Consider the following 25680-nt stretch of genomic DNA (forward strand, 5'->3'; position numbering starts at 1 on the left):
ACTCAGTATTTCAGTAACATCTCCCAGCCTCTCAAATGGATTAAATTGCATTTACTTTACCCTCATTATACACACATTTTGCTTATAGCACTCAAAATACTCAGCTCTGGAGGCCTTCGTTTCAATGAGAACAGAATGTTCTGGTTTGAAAAGAAAGCACAGTGAAAACAAAAGTGAGTGTTCAAACCTGAAATTGAAAGTTGAGGGAGGTGGAGGAGTGACAGGAAAGGTGGCTGCGTATGGCACCCCTGTAAGATGTGTTTCATTTGTTTTTTAATTTCACACTGATACCAAAATCAAGCAATTACAGTGTCTTCACAGTAGAAAAATTGAGTGATTCCTGCCTTCTTCTGCTGAATTGTGTTATCTCTGAATTCTCTTGTGTCTATGTGTGTGAAGTGCATCACGTTTCCTAATATGCTGACTCCTGTGCACATATACTTGTCTTTATCCACCTGCATGTTCATATGGATGTGTACATAACCTTATGCCCTTTACTATTGTGTTTTAGTGACACTGAATCAGCCTGTCAGTGACAACTGTGGTAGTAATTGTGATACTGAATCATTCTGAGGCTCTTTTGTTGGACTTTTATTTGTTATTTCAGGCTTTTTAAAAAATATTCCTCATTCCCCCTCTGGGTATGTATGCAATTTAGGTTCTTGATGCTGCAAATGCTTATGTGGAAATAAAGTTTTACCTGCGTGGTAAAAGGTTGTGTGGTTTGTTTAGAAAGGCTAGGCTGGTCATGAGACATATTTATTTATTACTTTGTTTTATATTTGAATCTGTTAAGCCCTGGAATATTAAAGTGGAGAGTGGTTTAATTTCACTGACTGGGAATAGGGAATGCGGATGTGAGGAGGCCCAGCCAATGAATTTTTTTTAACAGCTGAGTGGAAACCACGGTTTCTGAAGCCTGGATGATGATTGAATGCCATGCGGTTGTGCTTTGTCACTACTCAACTCAAAAAACCAAAACACAACAACCTACAGGAGTAGTGTGAATCTGTAAACACTGTGAGGGAGGATAATGTCTTTTTCCAAACATGGCTGAATAACAACAGAGGCATCATTGTACAGCTGCAGTAAGCTTGATATTCTTATTGCTTTGAGAAGGTGTGTGCTACTGGATAAATGTTCTGCATTTTTGTGCTCTCAAGGTGCTGGCTGCTTTGTCTGTTGTGTGATGGACAGTGTTTCTGTACTGTCTAAGGACAATCCTGATGCCTGCTGTATCCGTATGTACAGATCCTTGCTATACACCCTGTACTGTTGAAGTGAGATGCACAAATTCAGGATGCTCTTGTTTGAGAGGAAGAAAAACTGTTTTAACAGTACAAAACTATTACAAGAAATTGGGAAGATATATTTACATAGCAGTAGCATTTTACTAACTTAGCAAAATTGAAAGCAGAATGTAGTACAATCTCTAGTGAAAGCAAATAAAGGGAAGAAAAATCCTCAGCTCTGTATGTGCACTAAAAATTATATAGGCATACAGGGAGATTTTACTTTAGATATGCTAGTTAGCCCTGCTGACTGAGGAAGGTGAGCAGAAAAAGATTCCTTTGAAAGATAATTCAGCAAAGGAACTGAACTTTGAGTTGCAAGTGATCTGCGCCAAAACATAGACCTCTTTTCTATTAACTGTGTACGCAGAGAATCTGGAGATGAGTGCCTGAGGGCAAAGTGTGAACGTCTTCACTGATAGGCACTAGATGAGAGCTTGGCCATAAGATAAATCTTGCTTGAAAATGAAAAGCCTTATATTTTGACCGAGTAAAGGACAAAATGAGATCTGTCATAGTTTATCGAAGGGTGAATAATTGGGCTTATTAACACAGGGTTGAATTTAAGCTTCAGAAAATGTATCATCCCTATCAAAGATCCTGCTTGGTGGTGTCTCTTTGTGTCTTTTATTAGGCTGTATTTAAACAATGTGACGTAACTGGAATAGTTGAATGTCTTTAAGTGGTATGCCTCATCTTAACAAACACATATGTGCTTAAAAATAGAGAGTAGAGGTTTTTGCTTATCCTGTTTGTGTTGAGTTGTGGTTTTTTTTGTTTGTTTGTTTGAAAACAGAACAATTATGAACAAACTCATCTGGTTCTACTCTTAAAACTTTTGTACCTGTGACATGTATAGCATTAACAGCTGGAAATTTGACTTCAAATTGACTGAATCCCTTTAAATGAAAAGGATAGACAGTAGTCTCTGTTTCCAAGGCAACACTAATCAACCTAAGGACATGGATGGTGCTGAAGTGACAAAGCTTCAGAGAGCATCTTGCTAAAGATAAATTTTACATTCATTCAGAATATCTGGATAACTTTCATAACGTGCTGTACAGCTTTCAGTATGTCTTCACTCCGCTGTGAGAAACTCATTCCTAAAAAGTATATTCCCCACCCAGTATCAAAGTCTACAGTTCATGCTGCGTGTTTAACTTCTCACTCTACTACTAGACAAGAAGTGATATCTATAGCTAAGTTTATCTAATGTTTTCTAATACATTTAAGTGCCATGTAAGAGACAGCAAAAATTGGACTCTAGATGATGTATTAAAAAATCAGGTATTTGGGCAGATCTGATTACCTTTAGTTCTAATGAGCAGCTTTCAGTCCCCCAGGAAGACATGATCATGATGGCTCATGATGACTCACTCCTGCCTGATAATGGTTTTATGCAGTGCCCTTTATACATCCAAAGTGATTTTTTTTTTCAGTGTAACTTACAAATGCTTATGAAGAGCTACTCATGTCTACATGGCAACATGAAAGAACAACAATTTTTGAGGCAAAAAGATGCTAGCAAAGATGGCATTTCTCTGGCAGAGGGATGAGAAGAGTTGTTTCCCTATGCCATAATGAAGGGGGTGGGTGAAAACCAGATCACAGCAATTGTGTACGTCAGAAGATGTTTAGTTTCATGAAAAGGAACAGGAAGGCAAAGAGAATTACAGTCAAGTTGAAGAGACAAATTGGATAGGTTAACAATGACATATTTGTGGGGTCTTATGGTTTGTTTTGTTGCTGTTTTTAATGTAGAGAGAAAGGGATGAATGCAGGTATGAAGACTCAGGCAGAAAAGATTCAACCACCATGGGAAGAAAGGAATTTGTTGTTGGTACAGGTTACATGTTTGCGGGTGATTGTTTGCTCTTTAATTAGACATTTTATTTTATGAATGCACGCGTTAAAATTCTTAACATGTTTTTGTGATTTCTGTATCTTGTTTGTAAAGCAAACAGTAGATTTTTTGATAGTAATGATACCGAGGTGGTACTATTAGGAAGAAGTGATTTACTAAATAATACAAGTACTTCTGCAAATCCTATGAGACAGAATTCTCAAATTACAGTTTCTAATTCTGCAGAAGTGTTAACTTGAAATTGTAACCTATTTAATTCTTTTTAAACAGAAAATAATGGTTTGTTTCAGAGCTTTATTAATCAGCAGCTATGCATCTCTGAGAGCAATTGCTGTAATGACTTTGAAAGCCTCAATTGTTTTCTAAAATATAGGTAGTAAAACCTGTGTAGCTTTCCCATTGAGTCTAAAGAAATGCACAAATCCATTTCACTTCATTACTTTTTACAAGTTGAGAAGCACAAAAGTCTTCAGCTTCAGTAATCAGCCCAGCTCCATTAGACTGAAGAGCCTTGTGCTCCTGGGAGATGTAGCCCACAGATTTTATTCCTCTGAGGTTTTCTTTCAAAACATTTGGTGTTGTAAACAGACCTAAAACTTATCAGCCTTATTCACCAAACCCGAATTGGGGACTGAAGGTTTGTTAATGATATATAGTGATTTTAAAGTGGGACAAAACAAAGAAATATTGAAGGGAACTTGCCAAACCATGGTTCTGCTCTTTGTGCCCTGGATCAGCCTTTAGGGTTGCACTTTGAGTTTTCCTTTCTTTTCTTTCATTCCTCTTCATTATTCCCGCCTCTGTCTGTGGTAGGGTAGATGATACTCAGTGAGTGAGGCTGCTTTACTTAAATTTCTTTTCATTTTTTTGCTGTTCTGTGGCTAGCAAATACTTCCTCCTTAGAACCTAACTGCTACTTCTTGAATTACATACTGTTTGCTATTTCAGATACACAGTTCCTTAGGAAGCATCATCAGTGCTTAGCAGTGTAAATTAAGAGTTGGCTCATTTATGAGTATATGGTAGGACTACGTAAGTCTTGAATTTTCAAAACTGTAGCTGTGCTCAATAATTTTGTGTTATTTCTCCAATGTATGCTGAGTTCTGGAGGAACAGATTTTGCCAAAATAAGATAATGAAATCAAAAGCCAAATCTGAGATTTTTAGAAATAAATATTGTAGTGGATTAAGAGATGCGTGGTGGAAGTTGCACATACAAATGATGCACGGCCTTCAGAAATTTTTATTCCAATGCTGCTTTAAGAATTGCATGCACTAACTTTGTTTTAGTTTATCCTGGTTTTTTAGACTCTCCACTTTACAACTCTAATATTTTATTCATTAATAAAATCTTAAAGCCTTTTAAGTAGTAGTTAGCAAGGATTATTATGTAAGGAAGTATAAGAAGTTAGTAGAGATCAGGAGAACGCGACCACCTGCATTCAGTGAAGAGCCTTTTACTATTACGTTGAGTGATGCAATTGCCAAATACAAACCAGAATCAATTCCATTTGTTAGTGTTAATCTTGAGTAACTTATATTTAACTGGATAAGACTGATATTTAGGTTTATCTCCTCCATAGCACTACGTACTCGTAACTGCAAACAATTGGAAAGATACTCATTTAGTACAGCAATGAAGTACCATGTCTTTGATGTTGCTGTGCTGCAGAGAAGATCTTGTTAGAGTGGTCTCAGATGAGATAAGGTGTGCTTTTGCATTTCTAAAACTAGCTGACTATAGATCTGTTATGCTTGAAATTGTTTGTAAATGCGTTTGCACTGTAAATCTTCTTTTACTGCAAGTTTCTTCCATTTTGTATGTTGTACAGAATGATTGTTTGCAGTATAAGGGAATCAGTAAACAAAGTACTAAATTACTTTAATCCTGGGAGGCTAGATTCCATAGTAATTTAGACTGTGATGACGCAGCTGGATGTTTAATATACTCTTCTAATGTGCTCTTTAAGAGCTGCTTGTCCTCAGTGAGCTGTCTCATGCCCATCAGGTGCTGTATGTGCTGGAAAAAAAAGTGGTTTGAGTAGGAAGGTATAATGCATAATTATTACCGAAGTTTGTCATCACTTCAGTTTACTATATACGTGGAACATGAAATGCTTAAGATGTTATAACGCTCATTTATGTGATAGTCTTTCTGCTGTGTGTATATACTGCGTTGTGATTTACTTTTGTAGCTTTTTATACATTCACGTGTTTCAGAAATTTCAGATTTGTGTCGCGAAAAGGTTTACGATGGCTTCTAAATATAAATAAACTTAAAAATAAATCCTGCAAAATGGCAGCGATCCATTTAATAAAATACCCGTTTTTGTAAATGCGCTGAAAAGAGTGGGTGAAAATAGTGTGACACATCATGTGGGCTTAATCTATTTCGTATAAATTTGCTGTGAAAGCTCTAGTTCAATATAGATAATGTGCAATCTGTTCTAAACATCCAGTTGTACAATAAGGGTAATTTGTGGGAGACAGTTATGGATCTCAAGAGCCCTTTCATCACGCGGAGTATTGAATTAATCTCCTAAACGCTCATTCAGAAGGTGCCAGAAGACTGCTCTGTTTGGTTGCCATGGCAGATATTATTCTCCTGGCTCCTTGGAGAGCAAAATTTCTATAAAGCGTGAGTGTTTTCAAGTTTATCAAAGCAGTAAGCTGTAGTTACTCTGATTTTTGTTGATGCTGCTGACAGTTTCCTTCTGTCGTATGTTCGCTTTCATTTGTTTAAATGTTCTAAACTTTCTTTCTTTTACTCGCTCTCACTCAAAGGGAGCGTATAAATAGGAGGGGGAACGGCTGTTTGACGGTGGATCGTGATAGGACAAGGGGGAATGGTTTTAAACTGAGACAAGGGAGGTTTAGGTTAGATATTAGGAGGGAGTTTTTCATATAGAGGGTGATGACACACTGGAACAGGTTGCCCAAGGAGGTTGTGGATGTCCCATCCCTGGAGGCATTCAAGGCCAGGCTGGATGTGGCTCTGGGCAGCCTGGTCTGGTGGTTGGTGACCCTGCACATAGCAGGGGGGTTAAAACTCAATGATCATCATGATCCTTTTCAACCCAGGCCATTCTATGATATGATTCATAGAACGCTAACTTTCATTCAGAGACAGAAAAGGAGGAAAATTATTTTGCATGCAGCCTTTTCCAGATACATCTAAAAAGAAATCTGAAAATTCAATACCTGCATGCTAAGAGACAAGTGAAAATAACAGAGCTGATAAACACAGGTTATTATCAGGGAAGGGAATGAAAATATTTTTCTGAAGTGTGTACAGGGCAGGTACTGTGAAGGAGATGGGCCTGGTTTCATATATGCTAAACTTGTACTCATGTTACTACAATCTGCTTGTGAGTAGTAGAACTAATGAAGCCTGATTTCCTCGGGATTTATGTTCTGTCTACATACAGCTGTGCATATGGCTTGATTAAACATCTGGCAGCCACTTTACTGCATAGTAGAAGGAATTGTGTTACAGTTTCATTGATAGGCTGCTGATTATTTCCCTGATTTTTCAACTTACTGATTTTCAGAAATGAGAAAGCAGTTAGTATCCTTCAGACTTCTGCAAATGGATAACTCCTATTGAAGGGGACCAGTAGCTGGAAGCATAAAGCATGGTCTGTCCTTTGAACATCTGCCTCAGGTGGCTTTGAAGAGACACACTGTCACCGTGGAAGCTGCATGTTTCAGGAGGCAGTTATTAGCCAGGACTAAAATTCAGACACTATTTTGAGCTTTAAAGAGTAATTACTTGATGTTTGTTTTGTGAAATGCATCTCGTCAACTCAAGCAGCACGGTGATGTGTGATGTTTGCTTGTCCAGCTGCTCATTACGCTGTGGGTACCCAGGTGCTTGGAACGCTTGAGCTTGACATGTTGGTTTTTTTTTTTGATGTTTTGGTTATTGGAGATAATTATACTCAATATAAACCTATCGCTAGGGAGACTAATTGGATAGCAAGTCATCACAATTTGCAAGGAGCTGCTCACCTGCACTTAGCCACATACCCCGGTCAGTGTTCAAAACACTGTTACCCTTAGGAAATTCTACTGTAGCCCTGACGTTGGAAAAGTAACCCTGTTGTTCTCTGCTGTTACCAGCTCTTTTATTTAAGAGGCATCCAAAATCAAAGCTGTTTGTGGCAGTCCTGTGTAAGCTGTTCAGCTGACAGACTCAAATCTAACTCCTAATCGAGTGTGAATGTGTGGGAGGGTGCTGCTTTGAGTCTGTGACAGTGTGAATGATCATGTGGACAGGCACTGAAGGCAGAAAACTAAGCTACCCATTAATAATTGCAGCTGTCAGAAGTGTTTCGTCATTATGCATATTCACCATCTACCTTCTTGAAAGTCTGTTCCTGTTCAGCATGAGGCAGCAGGGCGTATGTAAACTCTGAGGGTGCTGGATGAGCAAAGAAGTATTTAGACTCTGCATCTTGTTGTTCACACACACCCTCAGTGTGAAACTGCTGCGAGGATATCTGGTAAGAGCCCTCCTGGAAGGGGAGACTTGTTGTGTTTGCAAAATGTTATGTAAACATAAGAACAAACCTGAGGGGAAAGCGAGTATTTAGAGAATTGAGAAACTCGGAGCAGGATGATACGTCATAAAGAGCTTGGAATGGACCTGCAAGATACATTCATTGCATTTTCCTCTTTAAATCTGATTTGCTTCTGGAAGAGGATTGGGGAAAATTCCACTCTGAACAGAATGGCGTGTAGTTCAGCCTGCCAGCAAATCTGCTACGGCCCATCTCAGTGAACAGCAGCTGAATTATGAAACAATCAAAGTGTGAAGTAATGAAACAAAGAAAAATGAGTAAAAGAAAGAGAAGCATTAGCGTGAGGTTTTTCTGTGTGTAGGCAAAAGAGGGAGTGCATTAGCTGGAGCAAATGAGGCCTGCCGGGTGTTTATGAAGGATTTTTTTTAACCTGAATGTCTATAACAGCATATGAATGTTGCCTGTCCTGTCTCATTCTCCTGTGGTGCATCACGTCCACGGCGTTTCTGCTGCATTTGAAGTCTAATGTGCTTCCATGGATAAGTAGTAAGGCTTGACATTAGAGTGATGCAAGACGCTTTGTGTTCAAAGCAAGATAGTTGGGGTCAGAGGGCACGTCAGGGCTTAACTAGCACACAGGAACGTTCCTAGATCATGAGGTGTACTGCAGTTTCCTACAGCCCGGCATATGTATGCATCGTTGCATATAGTATCAGACTCGGTTTTGCCGTGTTATGAAAGCAATATTATGTTGTTGTTAAACAGAATACCAAAGTTTTTGGTACGAAGAGAAAATTGGCATGAAAAACTAATTCATTTATGTACACAGAAAACATTATATCATTAAACAAATAGCCACAAGCTTGAACACAAGAGTAAGTTTTTCTGCCTGCAACTCTCAGCACTGGCTCTCTCTGATGTGCAATTACGTGAATTACAGGTAACGTGGCACGCTGTGATAGCTGGCTGATGTGCAGAGGAGAACACTTTCAGAGCAGGGCTTTTGGGGAGATAATGTCTGCTTGTTTCTGAGAAGCAGCCTGTCAGGATGTTTCAGGGGCACTGTTGGCCTTTGCATACCAGAGCGTGCCTTTCTAGATGCCAGCTCATATAAAACAGAGAAACCAGGAGGAAGGTAACTGTGTTTAGGTCTCTGGTCAGATACTTTTATAAACTTCATTGTATTTTAAAGGTTTAGTAAAATAAATGGAAATTAAATGGGAAAGCAGGCCTGGAAATGAGTGTGTTATCAGTTCAGGTACTAGGTAGTGTTCTTTTTTTCCTTTTTCCATTTAGTTTCCTATTGACAGCAAGCAAAACTTTAGAAATCATTTCAAAGCATTGTGCTCTTCTGTAGTTTGCTACGTTGTTCAGCCAGTAATAGGTGTATTGTCAACTGCTCAAGGCTGTATCTCCTGCAAAATGGATTGGAGGGAAAAAAAACTTGCTTTCCTAACAAGCATTTGGAGAACCTGAAACTTAGTTGCTGTTGTTTGTTGGGTTTTTTCCCTTTTTTTTTCCCCCTTGAGATTTCTGTGAGATCTTCTTCTGACTGCTTTAGTTCTTGAGCCTTTGCTAGAACTGCATACCACATCTGTTGTTTTGTTTGAAAGAGATTGAGAGACTGTGGAAGCCCAAGGATGGTTGTTTTTCCAGCATTGTTTAAGGTGATGGATTTTATCAAAAGCTAGAGTGCTTCCAGGTATGTATTATCTAAAGGAAAGGTAAACTTGCTAAATAGGTAAGCTTTTTGTGACTCTGGTCCTTCCTGCTTCCTTCTGAGGGATGCTGTTTATCAGTCTGTTTCTTAAAAGGCTTGGTCCCCTTAGCTCACGTTTGATAACTAACACTGAGGTGAGATCCTAAGGGAATGCAAGACAGATGGCTTTGGGTTGATGGAAGTGCTGTTGAGCAAACCTAGAACTGAGCTGATCTGCCAAGTTGAGAAACTGAAAGTGAGTAAATGAGGCTCTTGTGCAGTAAGAGAACGCCTTTCTGCAAGGGAACAAGCCCAGAGTTTCCCTTGCTTGTTTATAACTTGGTGATGTTGAAATCATCAGGCCAAACCATTAATTAGCTCATCCAGTTATTTTCTGGGAGCGATCATTCCTGCTGCTTCCAAGAGAAGCTTAAGAAGCTGTAGAGAACACAGTCAAAAGTTTAGAATAATTGTTAACTGAAACAGTTCCTTAGTTTCTGAATTAAGGAATTGGGCTCATCTCGTTTTGCCTATCTGGTTCCAACACAAGCTTATTGTAATGGTGCTGTGGAGGTTCCAGTTTGTCACATTGAGATCTCATACAAGAGCATTTATTCCAATCTTGAATTCTGTGCTGGATTTCTTTTTCTTCCCCATTTTTTCACTGATAAGCACAGATCAAGAAAAGATTTTCACCCATTCGCAAACAAAGGGCAGCAACATCTTTTTAGTGGAAGCCCTGCCAATTCCCTCAGAGAATCCAACAGTATTTGTGCTTTCTGCCACAAAAAAAAGATCTAACGTACAGTCAGGAAGCAGGTTCAGCAGATGGCAGTTTCAATAATACGTTTCTTCGATCGGAAGTTGATAAAATTGCATCAGGCAGAGTGCCTGGGGTGCTTCTGAAAGAAGCTTTGGCCTCTTCAGTTACACAAACAGTCAGAACCACTGCTAAAATATATCCTTTAAACTAAAGATGAACCAGGGGGAGGATGAGCAGTTAGCGTGGCAAATACAGGGGGAAGAGGTTGTATGTTAGCAGCATCTCCACTTCCCTTTACTGTTGACTCAGAGACTTGCAGAGGAGGGGACTTGTTGCTGTGATGGGTAGTAGCACTATCCCATACCTGGGGCAGGTGGAGGCCTCGGCTGCTGCTGCTCTCACTGCGACCAAGGTGACTTCTGCTTTCTTCAGAACTAAAAGAGCATGAGAAGAAAGGGACAGAAAAACTGGAAAATGCAGATTTGTTTCCTATATGCCTTCTACCTGCAGTCTTGCTGCTGGAGAAAGACAAGAAGCGGTCGCCATACGTAAATCTGGCAATCCTTTATTGCCATCAAGCCATTTCAGAGGTTGGCCTGTTTCAGCTTTCAGTAGCTGTTTCTGTCACAACACAGGAAAGACCAACCTGGAGTTTCTGACTGATTTGCCAAAGTCCTGGTCAATAACAGGGAGGTGAGTACAGCACTTCCCTCCCGATTTGCCCTGGCTTATTTGATGCTGCTGATTGTCCTTTGATTTCCAGTCCCATTGTTCTGCCCTTATTTAAGCATAGTCTTTGAGCCAATCTTGCTTTATCTAAAGCTTTTTTTTCCTGTGTTATTCATGCGTTCTCCATCTTTACAGTAGCAGGGAGCAAATGGAGTGCTGTGTCTGTACCAAACTCTCTTGCAGCCTTCTGGTAGGAAACTTGTGTGGAATACTTGAAATATGTACTACTGAGGGGCAGTTATCCTGTAGGTAACTAAAATATGCTTGTGCTGATGTGCATTTCAAACAGGACAGGGAGCCCTGAGATGAGATCAGGAGTAAATGGTCGTTTGTGACTGTTCTTAAAAACTATTCACATCACCTCACAGGTTGGCTGTCCTGACCAAGGCTACATCTGCTGAGAGACACTTTGGGTCATTTTTTTATTTATCAGGTCCCTGCCCAATTCCTTTTCATGTTAAGTCTTTAATTGTATGTTTATTATTATTAATTTTACTGGATGCTTCCCTTTTAATTTATCAGTAATGAGTGATAACTCCAATTCAGCCTTACCCTTCAGCTCAACTGCCTGTGCTCAATTTCGTTGTGGAAGGGGATCTGCAGAAGGTTGTACAGGAATTCAGAGTCCTCCTTATGGACACCTTCAGTGTCAGTAACACAATTCAGGCATCAGTAAAACTTCAGCCTGGGTTCAAATGGTGTGCAGTGGTGGCAAAAAAAATTCAGGTTGTATAGTTGCATGAGACATTATGGGTGAGAGCAGTGAGGCTATTTGGGAGGATTTGCATAATAATTATAGAATAGTTTGGGTTGGCAAGGATCTTTAAGATCATCTCATTCCAACCCCCTGCTATAGGCAGGGACACCTCCCTCTATACCAGGCTGCTCAAAGCCCCATCCAGACTGGCCTTCAATGCTTCCAGGGATGGGGCATCCACAGCCTCACTGGTCTACCTGTTGCAGTGTCTCACCACCCTCACAGGAAAGAGTTTCTTCCTAATATCTAGAAAGTAATTCTCTATTTTCTATAACTTTCCATCTGAAGAAAGACTGTTGGTGGGCTTGTTTCCAAATTTCCTTGAGTTTCTGAGCACTAGAAAGTAAGAGGCCATTTATTTCTCTGGGATAAGCTTAATTTTGTAACTTCCTATTCTCCATCTCATGCTAAATTGATGTTTGTTTTTCTTTATTTTCCTACTGAACAGGGAGGGGAGCAGAGCGATCCATTTAATATCTGATGATAATTTCCCTTTTCCTGTCAGTTTCTCTTTCATCAGCCTAATTGTACAGAGTTTTTAAAATTCCTGGAAGTCTTTTTGTAATAGTTTGGGTCTGGAGCAAAATTTAAAACATAATTATTTGAAGATCAATGCTTAGCAAAATAGAGTAACGTTTTTAATAGTATTTATGTTTCGTGTTAGTGCTTCATGCTATTTTTTTTTATTTTAAGTATTTTGTCTGCTAAATAACCCTTTGCTGGTCTGAAGTGAGAGCTTTTTATAATGTTTTGGGGGCAGCATTGGCCCCTTTATAGATTTCACAGGTTCCAAATGAAGGAGTCAGGGGGGGAACTCTTAAGCTAAAAACAAACAAGCAGAACAGAAGAGCGTACAGCAAAGAAAAGCCTGCAGCCTCCCATTAGTACTGGTGAGGATGCCTCTTCACATACAGACATCTTAGTGAGACCATTCATTCCTTCGGAGCTTGCACTGTTGAAGTCATCTTTATTTTTTTCCTCTGTGTGTGTGGATACACTTCTCCTTCTTTTAATACATACAGACAGTATGCAGCTAAACAGAGAGAAGGCGATCTGTGTATGGATGCTATTCAATTCCTTTTGTAGAATTGTTCTCGTGATGGCATTTTGTAAACCACAGCCTGTAATTCCATTTCCTTCTACTCCTCCTTGATATGTTCCTTTACACTGTTAATAATACTGTTATTTCCTATTAGTAAAGAAACTTCTATGTTCTCCTTTTTAGTATGTGAGAGGTGTTAGCTTTGGATTATTGAAGAAATCCTTAGCTACAGTTGTGAATTATTACTTTTAAGGAAGGAATGTAACTGGCTGCCATGATTTTTGCAGTTCTGTCAATCAAACAACAGTGTATGGAATCCTTGCTCTTTGTCTTAGCATTGTTTCTAATCAGCCAAATAGGAAACGTGAGCATGTGAGTACTGACATATCATCAAGCTCAAAGTGCAGAAAATGGATTTCTCCAGCTTGTTAATATTTTGTAATTATTTGCCCTGCCCCAGCTTGCTTGCTTTGATTTGCCCTGAAGGATCTGTGGAAATGTGTGTTCACCTCCCAGCTTACACCATCACATAAATTCACAGTGAATTAAATAAGTGACTCAGTGGATAATATTAACTCACTTCACTGATGCAAAATCATGTGATGCCTCGAACATTTATTTGGAGTCCTTTGACAGCATTTGCTGGAGTGTTTTTAAAATCTGATTTGCTTGATAGCTGTAGCAACCTTTTTTATACGGGTCTTGCTATAAAATTTATAGGACAGAGTACATTTCTGACAAGTGGTGATGTTGTACAGTGTTTCTATAGCAATAGGACACAGCGTTTTAATGCATTACAACTAATGTGTTGGAGAGACGTTATTTTAGATATTTGTGGTGGCATGCTGGAGAATATATTTATCGTTGCAATGGGTTGGAATTGAGAAACAGGCGTGTGATGGTCCTGGTAACCCAGGGTACCATCAAAGCACTTTGCAGTGTGTAAGAAACGTGTAAAAACAAAGCCTTAAGGTCAGGTAGAGTTAAATTAGTGTGGCTACAAGACACAAATCACAACGGCTGAACTCAGCACATGCTGAAGCTGGCACCACTTGCTCTGGTTTCCATTGAGGCAAAGAGAAGGCTGCTCTAGAAGAGGGGCTGGGCTCAATTAGCTGCTATCTGTCCAACACGTGTATTTCTTGGCTTTGCTTTGCTGCCAGGCTTCGTGCAGCCCCACAGAGCAGCTGAGAGGGACTGTGCTGTTGGGGCACCGTTCCTCCTCTCCTGCCCTTGAGAAGCAGAGCAGGACAGGGCAGGAGGATGCCTGTGCTCGGCCCTGTGGAGCAGTGCCAGCCTGCAGCATACTGCCAACAGGCCTTCCCCTGAGTGCCTCTGGGTGTGAGTGAACAAGGAGCCATTTCTCCAATTAAAGAAATGGCAGGTGAAAGTCTGAGGTAGGGGGTGCATCTAGGACAGCAGAAGACAGGACAGGGGGGTCCACAAGGGATAGAACGCTGTATCCCTTAAATCCCTATAATTCAACATATCTACAGGTCATTGTTGGTCTTCGTTTTACAAAGCTGTTTAAATTTCCAAACTCTTCCACACGGAAGTAGTAGCTGTTGTATGTAACTTTCTGTATCTCTTTATTGCCAAATAATTTTATAGAACTTTGTAAAGAAATTGCCAGTAGAACAGCACAGAATGTTGTTACAGTCTCTAACAGCAATACAACTGAATAAGGGGCTGATAGAGTATCTAGGGCAGTGCAGCCCTACGTATTGGCTCTCCAATGTAACCAAGGACAACTTGGTTGTTCTAGTGAAATAAAACAAGCTTTTTCAACAGAGCCCTGCATTGCTCCTGAGCAAAAGTAGTAACTAACCCATAGCGAAGAGGATTTCTTCCCACTGACTCACTGGAAAAAAAAGAAGAGAGTTTTGTCCACTCATAACTCAGGAAGCACAAAAAGTGAAGTTCTGGCTTCAATGAAGTGGATGAGAGCTTTTTGGTAGGTTGCTAAAAATTACTACAGGCTTAGCAAAGTAATTTTTTAAATTGTCATTATACCTATAATTTAAGACTGTGCCAGCTGTTGTAACTTTCATCATCTTGGGGAAATGCAGAGTTATGAACTACCAAATCAGTGTGTTACTTTATTTTCAAACTGTCTGCAAGCTGTTTCAAAGCATACTCTGTCTCTCATACATACTTGCCAGACAGTCTTCTGTAGTTTTCTAAGACTAATGGCTCATAAGGAATTTTGTGTCATAAATGAGAATGGGAAGGTTGGTAATCTACACATGCCCATTGTGTATGTGGCTGTTTCTCTAAGCCAGGCCCTATGCAGGTCACTAGCACAGAGTGAAGAGCAGGGCATGTGTATTTATATATAATTATTATTATGTAATGCTCTATTGGTTTTTTTCCCATCCTCTGCCTGTGCTCAGCTTGAGAACTTCCTGAGCCAATCCAACCATAAATCCACCGTGACCAATTTGAATAATTGACTTTATCCAACTAGGTATGTGTCTTTATCTGATCAGATAGGTATTGACTTAAATGTATTGTTAAACACGACTCAGTGACTATAACTGATCAATCCTCCTGCTTAGCCCGGTCTGTAATTAGTGGAAAACAAGCTGCATTTTTTTTCCTCATGTAAAGCCTTTCCTAGGAATGGATGTTTGGCAGATGGTACATTTACCTCAGTAGAGGTATCCTTGATGCAAAAATGAATTCTGCCAGCTGTGCTATCTATTCTGACACTACTAGCAAAGGATCCTTTGTTACATTTTAAAACTGGTAGAAATGATTTCTTCAGAATAATAATAAACCTGTTGTAGCTAGCAGTTGGTTACCTGGTCTGTTATTTTTTTTAGTAGACTGTAAATGGATGATATGCAAGAATATAAAATGTGAGAAGAAGAAGAAAACTTATCTTTGAAGAGAAATACAAGAATGAAAGTGGCACTGGAAGTGATATGGGCAGGGAGAGTTGGTAGGACAGGAGCGCCTCTGCAGGAGAGAAAAACAAATGGTGTGAGTTGGCAGTGCCTTTCTCCTTCTGATCTTGGTTGCTTAGCCCATTAAACCCTTAGGTAGAACTGAAAGTAGTCTTCTTTCACCAAATAACTTAAATATTGAGTAGTTTCTCCTTCTGTACTGCGGTGAAACATTTTGTAAATACTGTGATAACGATTACTTCACAATTAAACTCATTTTTCATGCTGATGTGGCTCTGGGCAGCCTGGTCTGGTGGTTGGCGACCCTGCACATGGCAGGGGGGCTGAAACTCAATGATCATTGTGGTCCTTTTCAACCCAGGCCATTCTGTGATATGGTATCCTATGTTATGAACTGAGAGGCGAGTTCCTGCTTTAAAAAGAACACCTTAAAAAAAGTACTTGCTTTTGCTACATATCTGCCCAGCACTTAGTGTGAAAATTGTTTCTAACCACATGGTTTATGCTTTGGGAGTATTTTAATATTTTCTATTTATACTGCTGAGTTGTTTATTTCTCTGATATCATCTGACATGGGTCTTAGGCTGAAGTTTGCTGCCTGCTGCAAGGCGATGGGAGCTCTGTATTTCTGACACTGTACTTCTGGCATTTTGTGTTTGGTTGCACAATGCAGCACAGCCACGCGCCCTCCATCTTATCTCCTTTTTATTTCAAGTTTATGGTGCATATATAGGAATTTCCCAAAAAAGTGCCTGAAGTTGGATCAGAGTCCAACTGGATTACATGATTAGTCCTCTATGTAGGGGAATAACCTTTGCTGCTGCTGTTACTCTTTTTTGGATACTGTTAGGACTCAGCACTGCTACAGGCTTGTACAGATTTGGGAATAAACGTGGGCCCAAGTCATCCTTGAGACACAGTGCTCAGGATTGGGTCAGGCATGCTGTGTAAGCTGCTGCTGGGGAGGGCACCAAGCACTGGGGCCTGGGTTGTGTGGCTGGGCTTTGTGTGCCCAGCTGAAGTGCCAGATGTTGTGTCAAAAAGCACTTGGTAACACCACAGCTTTCTGTCTTTTTCCTTAGTGAGGGACATAACGCAGTTTGAGAGAACTTGGAGGGTTTTCATGCAGCCTGTTTCCTGCTGGAGCATGGATTACAAGGAGTTGTGTTGGTGCTCTTGGTGTTTCCTGTATTCTTTTGGTGACATTAAATAGTTTAACTTTGTATCCCACTTCTGGTACAACAGAACTTGTTACAGGCTGATGGAAAAAAATTGTGTGGGATTTGATGTGTGTATCACTGGAATATAGATACTGTGTGGGGTTCTCTGGGTCAGAATCTCCCTAAGTCAGGGGAGGCTTGTGCCTGTAGCCCAGGTCCTCCCAGGCTTTGTGTCCAAAGGCCTGGTCCCAGAATCATAAAATGGCTTGGGTTGGAAGGGACCTCAAAGATCATCGGTTTCCAAACCCCTGCTTACAGGCAGGGTTGCCAATCACTACATCAGGTACTCCATTAGGTTGCCCAGGGCCCCATCCAACCTGGCCTTAAACACCTCCAGGGATGGAACATCCAAAACCTCTGTAGGCAACCAGTATCAGAACCCCACCACCCTCTCTGATCATATTTATGGCAGTCTTCTGGGTCCTCTCCAAAAGCTTGAGATCTTTCTATGTTGGGGACCCCAGACGTGGTTGCAGTACTCCAGCTGGGGCCTCACAAGGGCAGAGTAGAGAGGGACAATTTCCTCCCTCACCCTGCTGGCTGCCCCTCTTCTGATGCAGCCCAGGATACTGTTGGCCTTCCCGACTGCAAGTGCACACTGCTGGCCCATGTTAAGTTTTTCATCTACCAGGACCCCTAAGTCATTCTCAGTAGGGCTACTCAAGGAGTTCTGCTCCCAGTCTGTATACAAATCTGGCATTACCCTGACCCAAGTGCAAAACATTGTTTTGCCTTGTTGAACCTCATTAGGGCCCACTGTTTGAGTTTATCAAGGTCCCTCTGGATGGCATCCTCTCCTTCTGCTGTATCAACTGCACCACTCAGCTTGATGTTATCAGCAAACTTACTGAGGCTGCACTTGATTCCATCATTTATGTCCCTCATAAAGATGTTGAAGAGTACTGGTACCAAGACAGACCCCTGGAAGATTCCACTAGTCACCAGCCTCCACCCAGATGTAGGGCTATTGACGACAACTCTGACTGCGACCTCCCAACAAATTCCTTATGCACCTTTCAAATCCATATCTCTCCAGTTTAAAGATAAGAAGATGGTGTGGAGGACCATGTCAATGTCTTTGCAGAAGTTCGGGTAGATCAAATCTGTCGCCTTGCCTTTGTCCACTGATGCCATCACTCCATCACAGAAGGCCACGAGATTGGTCAGGCACGACCTTCCCGTGGTAAAGTGATGCTGGCTGTCTCAGATCACCCACTCATCCCTCATGTGCCTTAACGTCTCTTCCGGGAGGGTTTGCTCCATGATCTTCCAAGCACAGAGGTGAGGCTCACCAGCTTTTGCTTCCCTGGGTCCTCCTTCCTCCCTTTCTTATAACAGGGAGTGATGTTCTCCTTTTTCCAGTCACTGGGAACTTTGCCTGACAGACATGACTTTTCAGATACGATGGACAGTGGCTTGGCAACCACATCAGCCAGCTCCCTTAGCACCCTGGGTTGCATGTCATCTGGCCCTATAGACTTGTACACATTCAGTCTTAAATGAGGCTGTCTCAGATTTGTTCTGCCCTTACAGTGTGGGGGAGTTTTGCTTCTTCTGTTCCCACCTAAAGGTTCAGGGATGTGAGAAATAAAGGCACCGCTCTCCAGTCCCCACGCAGTCTGTCCCTCTGAATCAAGACTTGATCGAGGCCGTGTCACTTTGGATGTTTCTGCATGATTGCTTTCTAAGCTGGTCAATCGCTTCTGACTCCAAAGTCCATTGACTGGCTGCTTATTGGATGAGGGGTAATTGCACAACCTGCAGAGGAGAGCTCTTCCTGTGGTGTTCTGTCACACTGGGAAAGCGTTCAGAGCACACGTTCTCCTTAGGCACTTAGACATCTCATTTAGCATTATATATTTATCTCTCGTTTTGCAATCACATGTTCAGAAACAGTGAAACAAATGATTTTTAAGAAGTATAAATTAATATAATTTAAATGTGCTGAGGGTCAGAAGAATACATAAGCCATACTTTTGAAGCTGTATTAGATAGTGTTTAGTAGTATTTTCTTCTATTAATACCTCTAAGATTCAGCAAAGGGTGACTAATACAGTGAGAATACTATAATGAGTATTAATTAATGCTCTGTGATTTAAATTGGAGACGGTATGAAGTAGATCAGGAAAAAAGTCTTGAGAATGTCTACTACAAATGGCCTTGCTTTGTCTGCTGTGGCTTACAGCACTATTAATCACACACAGTACTCCAAGGCACGTATTATGTGATTCTCCAAGTTTTCCCTGACTCTGCAATTACTAATTTTGCAAACTTCTTGTTTCATTAACGCTGGCTTTTTGTACTTAGTATTCTGTTATGAATTAGGCATATGTAAAAGGTAAGAGAACTATTTTTTGCACTTCTCTTGCTGTTTGTCATAGATACTTACTCAAGATTTCTAAGGGTGCAGACGTAATCCTGTGTTGCCAGTGCTGCAGGAATAAGTACAAAAGCCTTTCAGCCTGGAAGGATCTTCAGGAATTCTACAAGCAGGGTCAGTACTGAGCTCAGACCACGATATTCCAGTTTAGAAAAGAGAAGAATAATACCTGTATCGGTCAGTAACCTTTCAGTCCTTGGAGAGGTGGGTTGTTCTCATTGCTTTCAGCATCCTTCTCATGAGAGCTGTGCAGTTCAGCACTTTTTTCTTCATCTGTTATCTTCTATTTAAAATTCTTCCACCTCCTTATCAAAAATCTGCACTAAAAAGTGTGTATTGCTACTGTAAACTAGCCTCAGTTATCACCTCCTCTTATGGCAGTTGTATCTTAGGTCACTGGAAAATGGGTCTCCATTCCTTGCAGAGCTAAATGCTGCTTGCCACAACCTGGAGAGAAGATTGGTGCCTCTAGGCAAACAGATACTGCAGCCTTCTGCCATGAAATACCTTCTCACTCTTCTGCACAAAGTAAAATATTAGATGTGGAAGAGCCTGACTCAGTTTTGAAATAGGTGTTAATTTCCCTTGTCTGTAGTTGGCTGGTACTTAGTAATGTTGGTCACGTTCTTACAGTTGTCATAAACAGCTCAAGGCCTAAAGAACTGTCTTTGGAAACTGCACACCACTAGGAAAGAGTAATTATAATATATATCCATCCTGCTCTCTTATAATTGACTGGAGTGAATGAGAAAGATGGCACACAGCGCTACGCTTTCTTTAAGCAGGGAGCTAGGGGTGAGCCATTCAGCATGGCCAGTACAGGAAAACCAGAAGCTGGAGCTGCTGATTAGAAACGTCTGCTTTTGTCTTCTTACATTTAGCTGTATACCTGTTTGTGTCTGCTCATATATACAAACACGTATGTTGAGTGCGCATTTGGAAAAGCACCAAGCTGGTGAGTCATTAAATTCTGCTTTCGTTTATTTTAATTTGTAAATTAAAAAAAAAAAAGAAAAATAGCTTTCCTCAGGCTGTGGTTAAATTATGTTTGTGTTACCACACGCAGCAGTAAGAGGAGTAGTTAAGGGGTGGCTCGCAACTCGAGCGTGAGGTGGAGAGGGGTGCGTTGCCTGCAGGCTGTGCTCGTGCTCACAACAAGGGAGTTCTCACTGTCGTGCAGGAGCACTCCTGACATCCAGTGAGACTGGAACCAAACACCAGCACTGCTTGTGCTGGAGCCCTCTGCAGCTGGGCTGGTTTTGGTTCAGTAGAAGTCTGTAGTGTCAGTGTGTGCTTCTGTTAGCTTGCGTTGGCAGCTCTGTTTTTAACTTGTGTGTAGCAGTGGTGTTCACAGCTCTGACCTTAAGATGATCAGAGAGCTGGAACACCTCTCCTGTGAAGAAGGGTTGAGGGATCTGGGCTTGTTTAGCTTGGAAAATAGAAGTCTCGGGGGAGACCTCATTATGGCCTTCCGATACTTGAAGTGAGAATATAAACAGGAGGGGGAACGGCTGTTTACGAGGGTGGATAGTGATAGGACAAGGGGGAATGGTTTTAAACTGAGACAGGGGAGGTTTAGGTTAGATAATAGGAGGAAGTTTTTCACACAGAGGGTAGTGAAGTACTGGAACAGATTGCGCAAGGAGGTTTGGATGCCCCATTCCTGGAGGCATTCAAGGCCAGGCTGGATGTGGCTCTGGGCAGCCTGGTCTGGTGGTTGGTGACCCTGCACATAGCAGGGAGGTTGAAACTAGATGATCATTGTGGTCCTTTTCAACCCAGGCCATTCTATGATTCTGTGATTCTATGACCTTCACAACTAGACCACCACAGACCCTCTAGTTGCAGAGGGGCCTGTTGTTGATCAACCACAATCTGTATTCGGTGTATTAAAACCTATTTGGTGTTTCTGCTTATAAACACACAATGATAGTAGCCTGCTTTCCAGGTTTGGTACGCAACTGTTTTGGTGGTGAGAAGGTATCTGTGATGTTTTATTGAAGTATTTTCAGGAAATGTAGTTTTGAGAAGTAGTGAAGCCTCATTAATTGGTGAAGCCTGTTTGTGAGCCTACATTGAGGAGTATTTCTACTAAAAGTACTGCTTAATTATATTATGCATGCTTTCAAATGTGAAATTAAAATAGAAGTAACAAAATACTGTATTACAGCAGAGAAGTCTTTAGAGCAATTCCTGCCAGTAGAAGTCTAGAATAAGCTACGTTCTGGAATCTACAACAAATTAACATTGGTTGTAGGCCCTCTATGACAAACTCAATGACTGTAGATGCTCATGCACAGGAGTGCTGCTGGAGGCTGGGCATGAGCCTGGGGATCAGGGGGTCACAGAGCTGCTGTGGGTGATCCTCAGCTGGTGGTAAACCAAGAGCTGTTCACAGGACCGGCTCTCTGCTGAGTGGCACAGCTCCAGGCAGTGCATCTGGGCTTCCATGGCTGCTCACCTGGCACTTGTTTGCCTTTGTCGTGGTGTGCCAAGCAGGGTTAAAAAGTAGACATTAGGAGTTCTTAATTTCTCTTGTCCCAGGTGTTTGAATGTCTTTTTGATGGAAGATTCATCAAAAATCCCAAGGGGGCCATCAGGGGAAAGGTGACCTTGCGAATTCTCTGCCCAGAATCAGAAAAAAATACGCTCCCTTTCCTGGATGGTGTCCTGGAAAAATATTTTCCTAGTTAAAAAAAAAAAAAAGTTCCCTTTCAGAGTAAAAGAAGAGAAAATTAAGAAATTCTTCATCCTGAACTTGGCCAGGAGTCGTGCTGTTGAGCTGTGCCACCCCGCATGGCTCTCCAAAGTGCCTCTGAGGGGAGCCCGCTGCTGCCAGGGATTGCAAAAGAGGTTTTGGTGTCATGGGAATGATTAAAGTTGGAATGAAATATGCAGCTTTTGGGGTTCCCACTTTGTTCTGATTCATTTCCTGAAATATGGGAGTGATTGCATTCGGACTGTTTGTGTCCGGGCTGCGTGTCGTGGCAGCAAGAGGAGCTATTTTAGGTTTTTCTTCTCAACCGAACAATGTGAGCAATGTGTTTGTTCCTCGGGCAGCTTTAAAATACGCCAGCAGAGGGTTACTGGCTGAGCATGGTAGCTGCCAGTTGGGGGAACCTTCTGAAGTCAGTGGCAATAGTTGCACTTCTATTTTTGGCCAGATTTGCCAACTAGTCTTCAGTAATAGCTGTATGCTTGGTTGTTGCTCTTTGTTTTTCCCCAGAATTTGTTGAGCAATGGGGAGGAGAAGCACCCTCACCATATTCTACATTCTGCACATCATCGAATGGTTGGGGTTGGAAGGGACCTTTAGGATCAGTCTCCTTATAATTCCAACAACGCTCAGGATTTGAGAAAATGTTTCTCAGATTGGTGAATTAGGGTTGAATTTGATAAGTCATTAACTGAGTTAGGTTATGTGCTGTGTCTCCCTCGTGCCTTTACATTAGGGATTGAAGTCGCTTTAATTAAGATGCTGTAGTTTTACACAGAAGTTCATTCAAATGAGGGAATCGGGATGCAGAAGAGGAATCTGTATTCCTGCATTCCTCTCTGTTTTGTTTGTTTTTTTTTCCTATGCTGTTGCCACGGAGAAGCATATAAATATTTGTATCATAGGTTAATTTACTTCTTTTATAGGTGGCATGGAAATGCAGATTAAAAATGGTAACAAAAGTAATGGTAGGTGGAGTCATGTTTTGGAATGGACTTAGGCACAGACTAGCAGCAGCAAAGGAAAGGCAGAAGGTGATGTGTTAAAGAAATCTGACAGCTCTATGCTGTAGGATAGAAATCAAATGAAAGCGTCCACTGTATTTGCAGTTTTCCCCCTTTTCCAGTGTTTATGATATTATTTAGGGGTTTGTCGTTCCACCAGCCTCTATTTACTGGGCCAATTCTGTGAAATGAAATACAAGAATAAAAGAAAGAACTTAATCTAACAGTGAACTAACACTTTATCTCTACAGAGAATGTATTTTAAAACTGTGCACGCCCCATGACCAGTAGATAGGTTCTCCCACGGGTGAAGTGAATTGCATTCATGTCTTCACGACAAATATTTGCTATATTCATGAATAATGAATATGTTTTTAAGTTCCTTTTGTGTCTGAGATTATCCCGGCCCGTCACTGCAGTGGACATGTTTCTGATGTGAAGTTTGGTTTAATTCATCACGCTACCACTGAGTTTACCTGCTTTTTTTTCCTCTCTTTTCTCACACAGCAAATGAAAGTCGCTGCTGAGTCACTGAAGGAGTAAACACAGAGGAGCGAAGATGACTACAGCAGTCATGTGTGGACGTGGGCACTCCTTTGAGCCTTTGTTTATGATTCTGAGTAGCGCTCCGTGCGCACCACACTATTCTGTGTATCTGCAGGTGCCACCTGCTTGTGTGATACCTGGTAAATACTCACTGCTTCAGGTTGTGAAAAAGAGATCACTTCTCCTACTCCTCTTTTTTTTCCCCTACGTACGCCAGTTTGCGGAGCTGACACTACACAAAGTTATCCAGCCTGCACAAGGGCTGGCTGAAGGCTGCCGGACCCAGCACACTTCAACTGATGGAAAACAGAAGTTGGGATAAGCATCCCCAAGCCACCTGGAGACTTCAGCTGTGAGCTTGTGAAAGAAAACAGAAAGATAAAGGTGGAGCAGCACTTAATTCAGTGCACTGCCTCTTGGGCCCGTGGCCTGCTTTGTCCCTTTATGATGATAGTTAATCAATCCTCTCTTTTATTCAACCACTGCTGATTAGCTATTTTTCGAACGTGTAAATTAACATGCTATTATGTAATGAAATATGACTGTTCCTGACATTAGAAACATTTAAACGTAAATATAAGGTGTGCATTACATGTTCCTCTGTGCTAGTTACCCAAATAAGAGCAAGTTAAAGCCTTCCTCACAGCCAGGTAAAACCATTGAGTACTGAGCAGTAATTAATGAAGATTAAGCAGCAGATATTTATGTATTAATTTTTTTCATTTACGTTTGTTTTTGGTGTCACTTCCTTGGGCCTTGAACCACAGTGCTGTAGTCAGGGCTGTTCTGGTTAAATGAACTCCTGGAACAGCACAATTAGACATGATACACCAGTACCCATGTGCGCGGTGAACATTCATTTTTTTTTCCACCCCTTCATTTCACAGAACGGTCATTTTTGTAACATTTCATTGCTTTCTGATAGTGACAGGACCAAAATGCCTCCTAACCATGTGTAATCTATATTTTCCAGCTGTGACCTTCATTTGCAGTAGGTGTACCATACCTGTGCATGACACACCCAAGGCTGTGTGTAAAGTTACCATTGCAGATTTCTGCCCCGTGTTTTGCTCCTGCTGCCTGGTCAGCACGGTTATAGTGAGAAACCTGGGGGATGGTTCCTCTTGATATGTGAGCCTGTAAGGGCTGCTGTGACTGGAGCCTGCTGTCTTCTGCTTGGTATTGCTTTCAGACTGTGAAGTGGGCAGGTTTGTGATAGCAGCTGCATGGGCCATCTGTGAAAACGCCCCAGGATTGGCTGGAAAAGGAATCAGGTTGCATCTCAGCTGTAGTCACATGAAAGAAAGAAGTAATGGCTCAAAGCTGACTTTGTACTTGTCTTTGTAGTCATTGCATTCTTCCAGTTTTCTGCAGCCCAACAGGAAAATCTGTAGTAAGGTTTGGGTACCTGGTGATGTGAGCAACCTTGGCAGCCGTCCTTGCCTTGAGCAAAGCCGTTCACTTCTGCTCAGTATTCTTATTTAGAAATGGGGATGATAACGTGGATTTTCTGCCTACAGCCAGGTGGTGTGGAGGCACTACACCCTCCATAGCATGTGAGCGAGGGGTATGGCAATCCTTTGTGTTACAGAGAGTAGTTTGTCCTGGAGAACACGCTGTGCAGCAGCTGCAGTGCTAAAATCACGATAGAGCATTTCTGATTCATGGATGAACTATTACCTGGATGGTGCTGAGTTGTATTTTGTCACCAAACCGCTCCTGAAACATGAGAAAGAATAAATAAGGTATTTACTGGTGACTGCCTTTTGCAAGCTGTGTAACATGTGTCTGTTCCCAGTCTGAGGAGCCGCATGTCCAAGGCCTGGGGGAATGGAGGCACTTATGTCTCAATCTTGAGGAAGAGATCAAGGCTGGGTTTGGTTTGGAGGAAGAGCCTGTTTAGGATCAAGAGCACATGGGAGTGAGTAGCCTGTTCCTGCCCAGAGAGCTTGAATTCTACATGGCTCCTTAGCAGCAGCAGTAACAGTGCAGAAGGCTGTTTTTAAGGAGAAGTGCAATCACACACCAGTGATGATGGAAAAAAGTCTATGCTCAGGTATGGTTTTAGTTGCAGGTCACAGCATGTGGCCCAGGAAGGCTGCTGCCTCAGGACCTCTCACTGGCGTTGTTGGCCTGGAGCCCCTCCTGCAAACATAAGGACAGTAGAAGAGGAGAAGTTCCTATTTCAGCAGGCAAGCAATGCTGGGAGGTTTAACATACTCTGATCTGGGAGTAC

The 25680-nt window shown here is 41.5% G+C and overlaps 1 protein-coding gene across 8 annotated transcripts in view; it reads left to right on the forward strand.

Moving 5' to 3' along the window:
- The window catches only part of ANO10 (anoctamin 10), a 118137-nt gene extending 92934 nt beyond the window's left edge, over nucleotides 1-25203 (forward strand). For 7 of the 8 annotated variants that reach the window (XM_004939430.5, XM_418773.6, XM_046937985.1 and 4 more), the window contains exon 13: nucleotides 23406-25203. In XM_004939430.5, coding sequence (XP_004939487.1) covers nucleotides 23406-23441 — 36 coding nt within the window. In that variant the 3' untranslated portion in view covers nucleotides 23442-25203. Of the gene's footprint in view, nucleotides 1-1163; nucleotides 1242-23405 lie in introns of all 8 variants that reach the window. The other variant, XR_005857841.2, reaches the window with a different exon arrangement.
- The last annotated feature ends 477 nt before the right edge of the window (nucleotides 25204-25680 follow it).

The sequence above is a fragment of the Gallus gallus genome, chromosome 2 (assembly GCF_016699485.2).
Source record: "Gallus gallus isolate bGalGal1 chromosome 2, bGalGal1.mat.broiler.GRCg7b, whole genome shotgun sequence".
NCBI classification, from domain to species: Eukaryota; Metazoa; Chordata; class Aves; order Galliformes; family Phasianidae; genus Gallus; species Gallus gallus.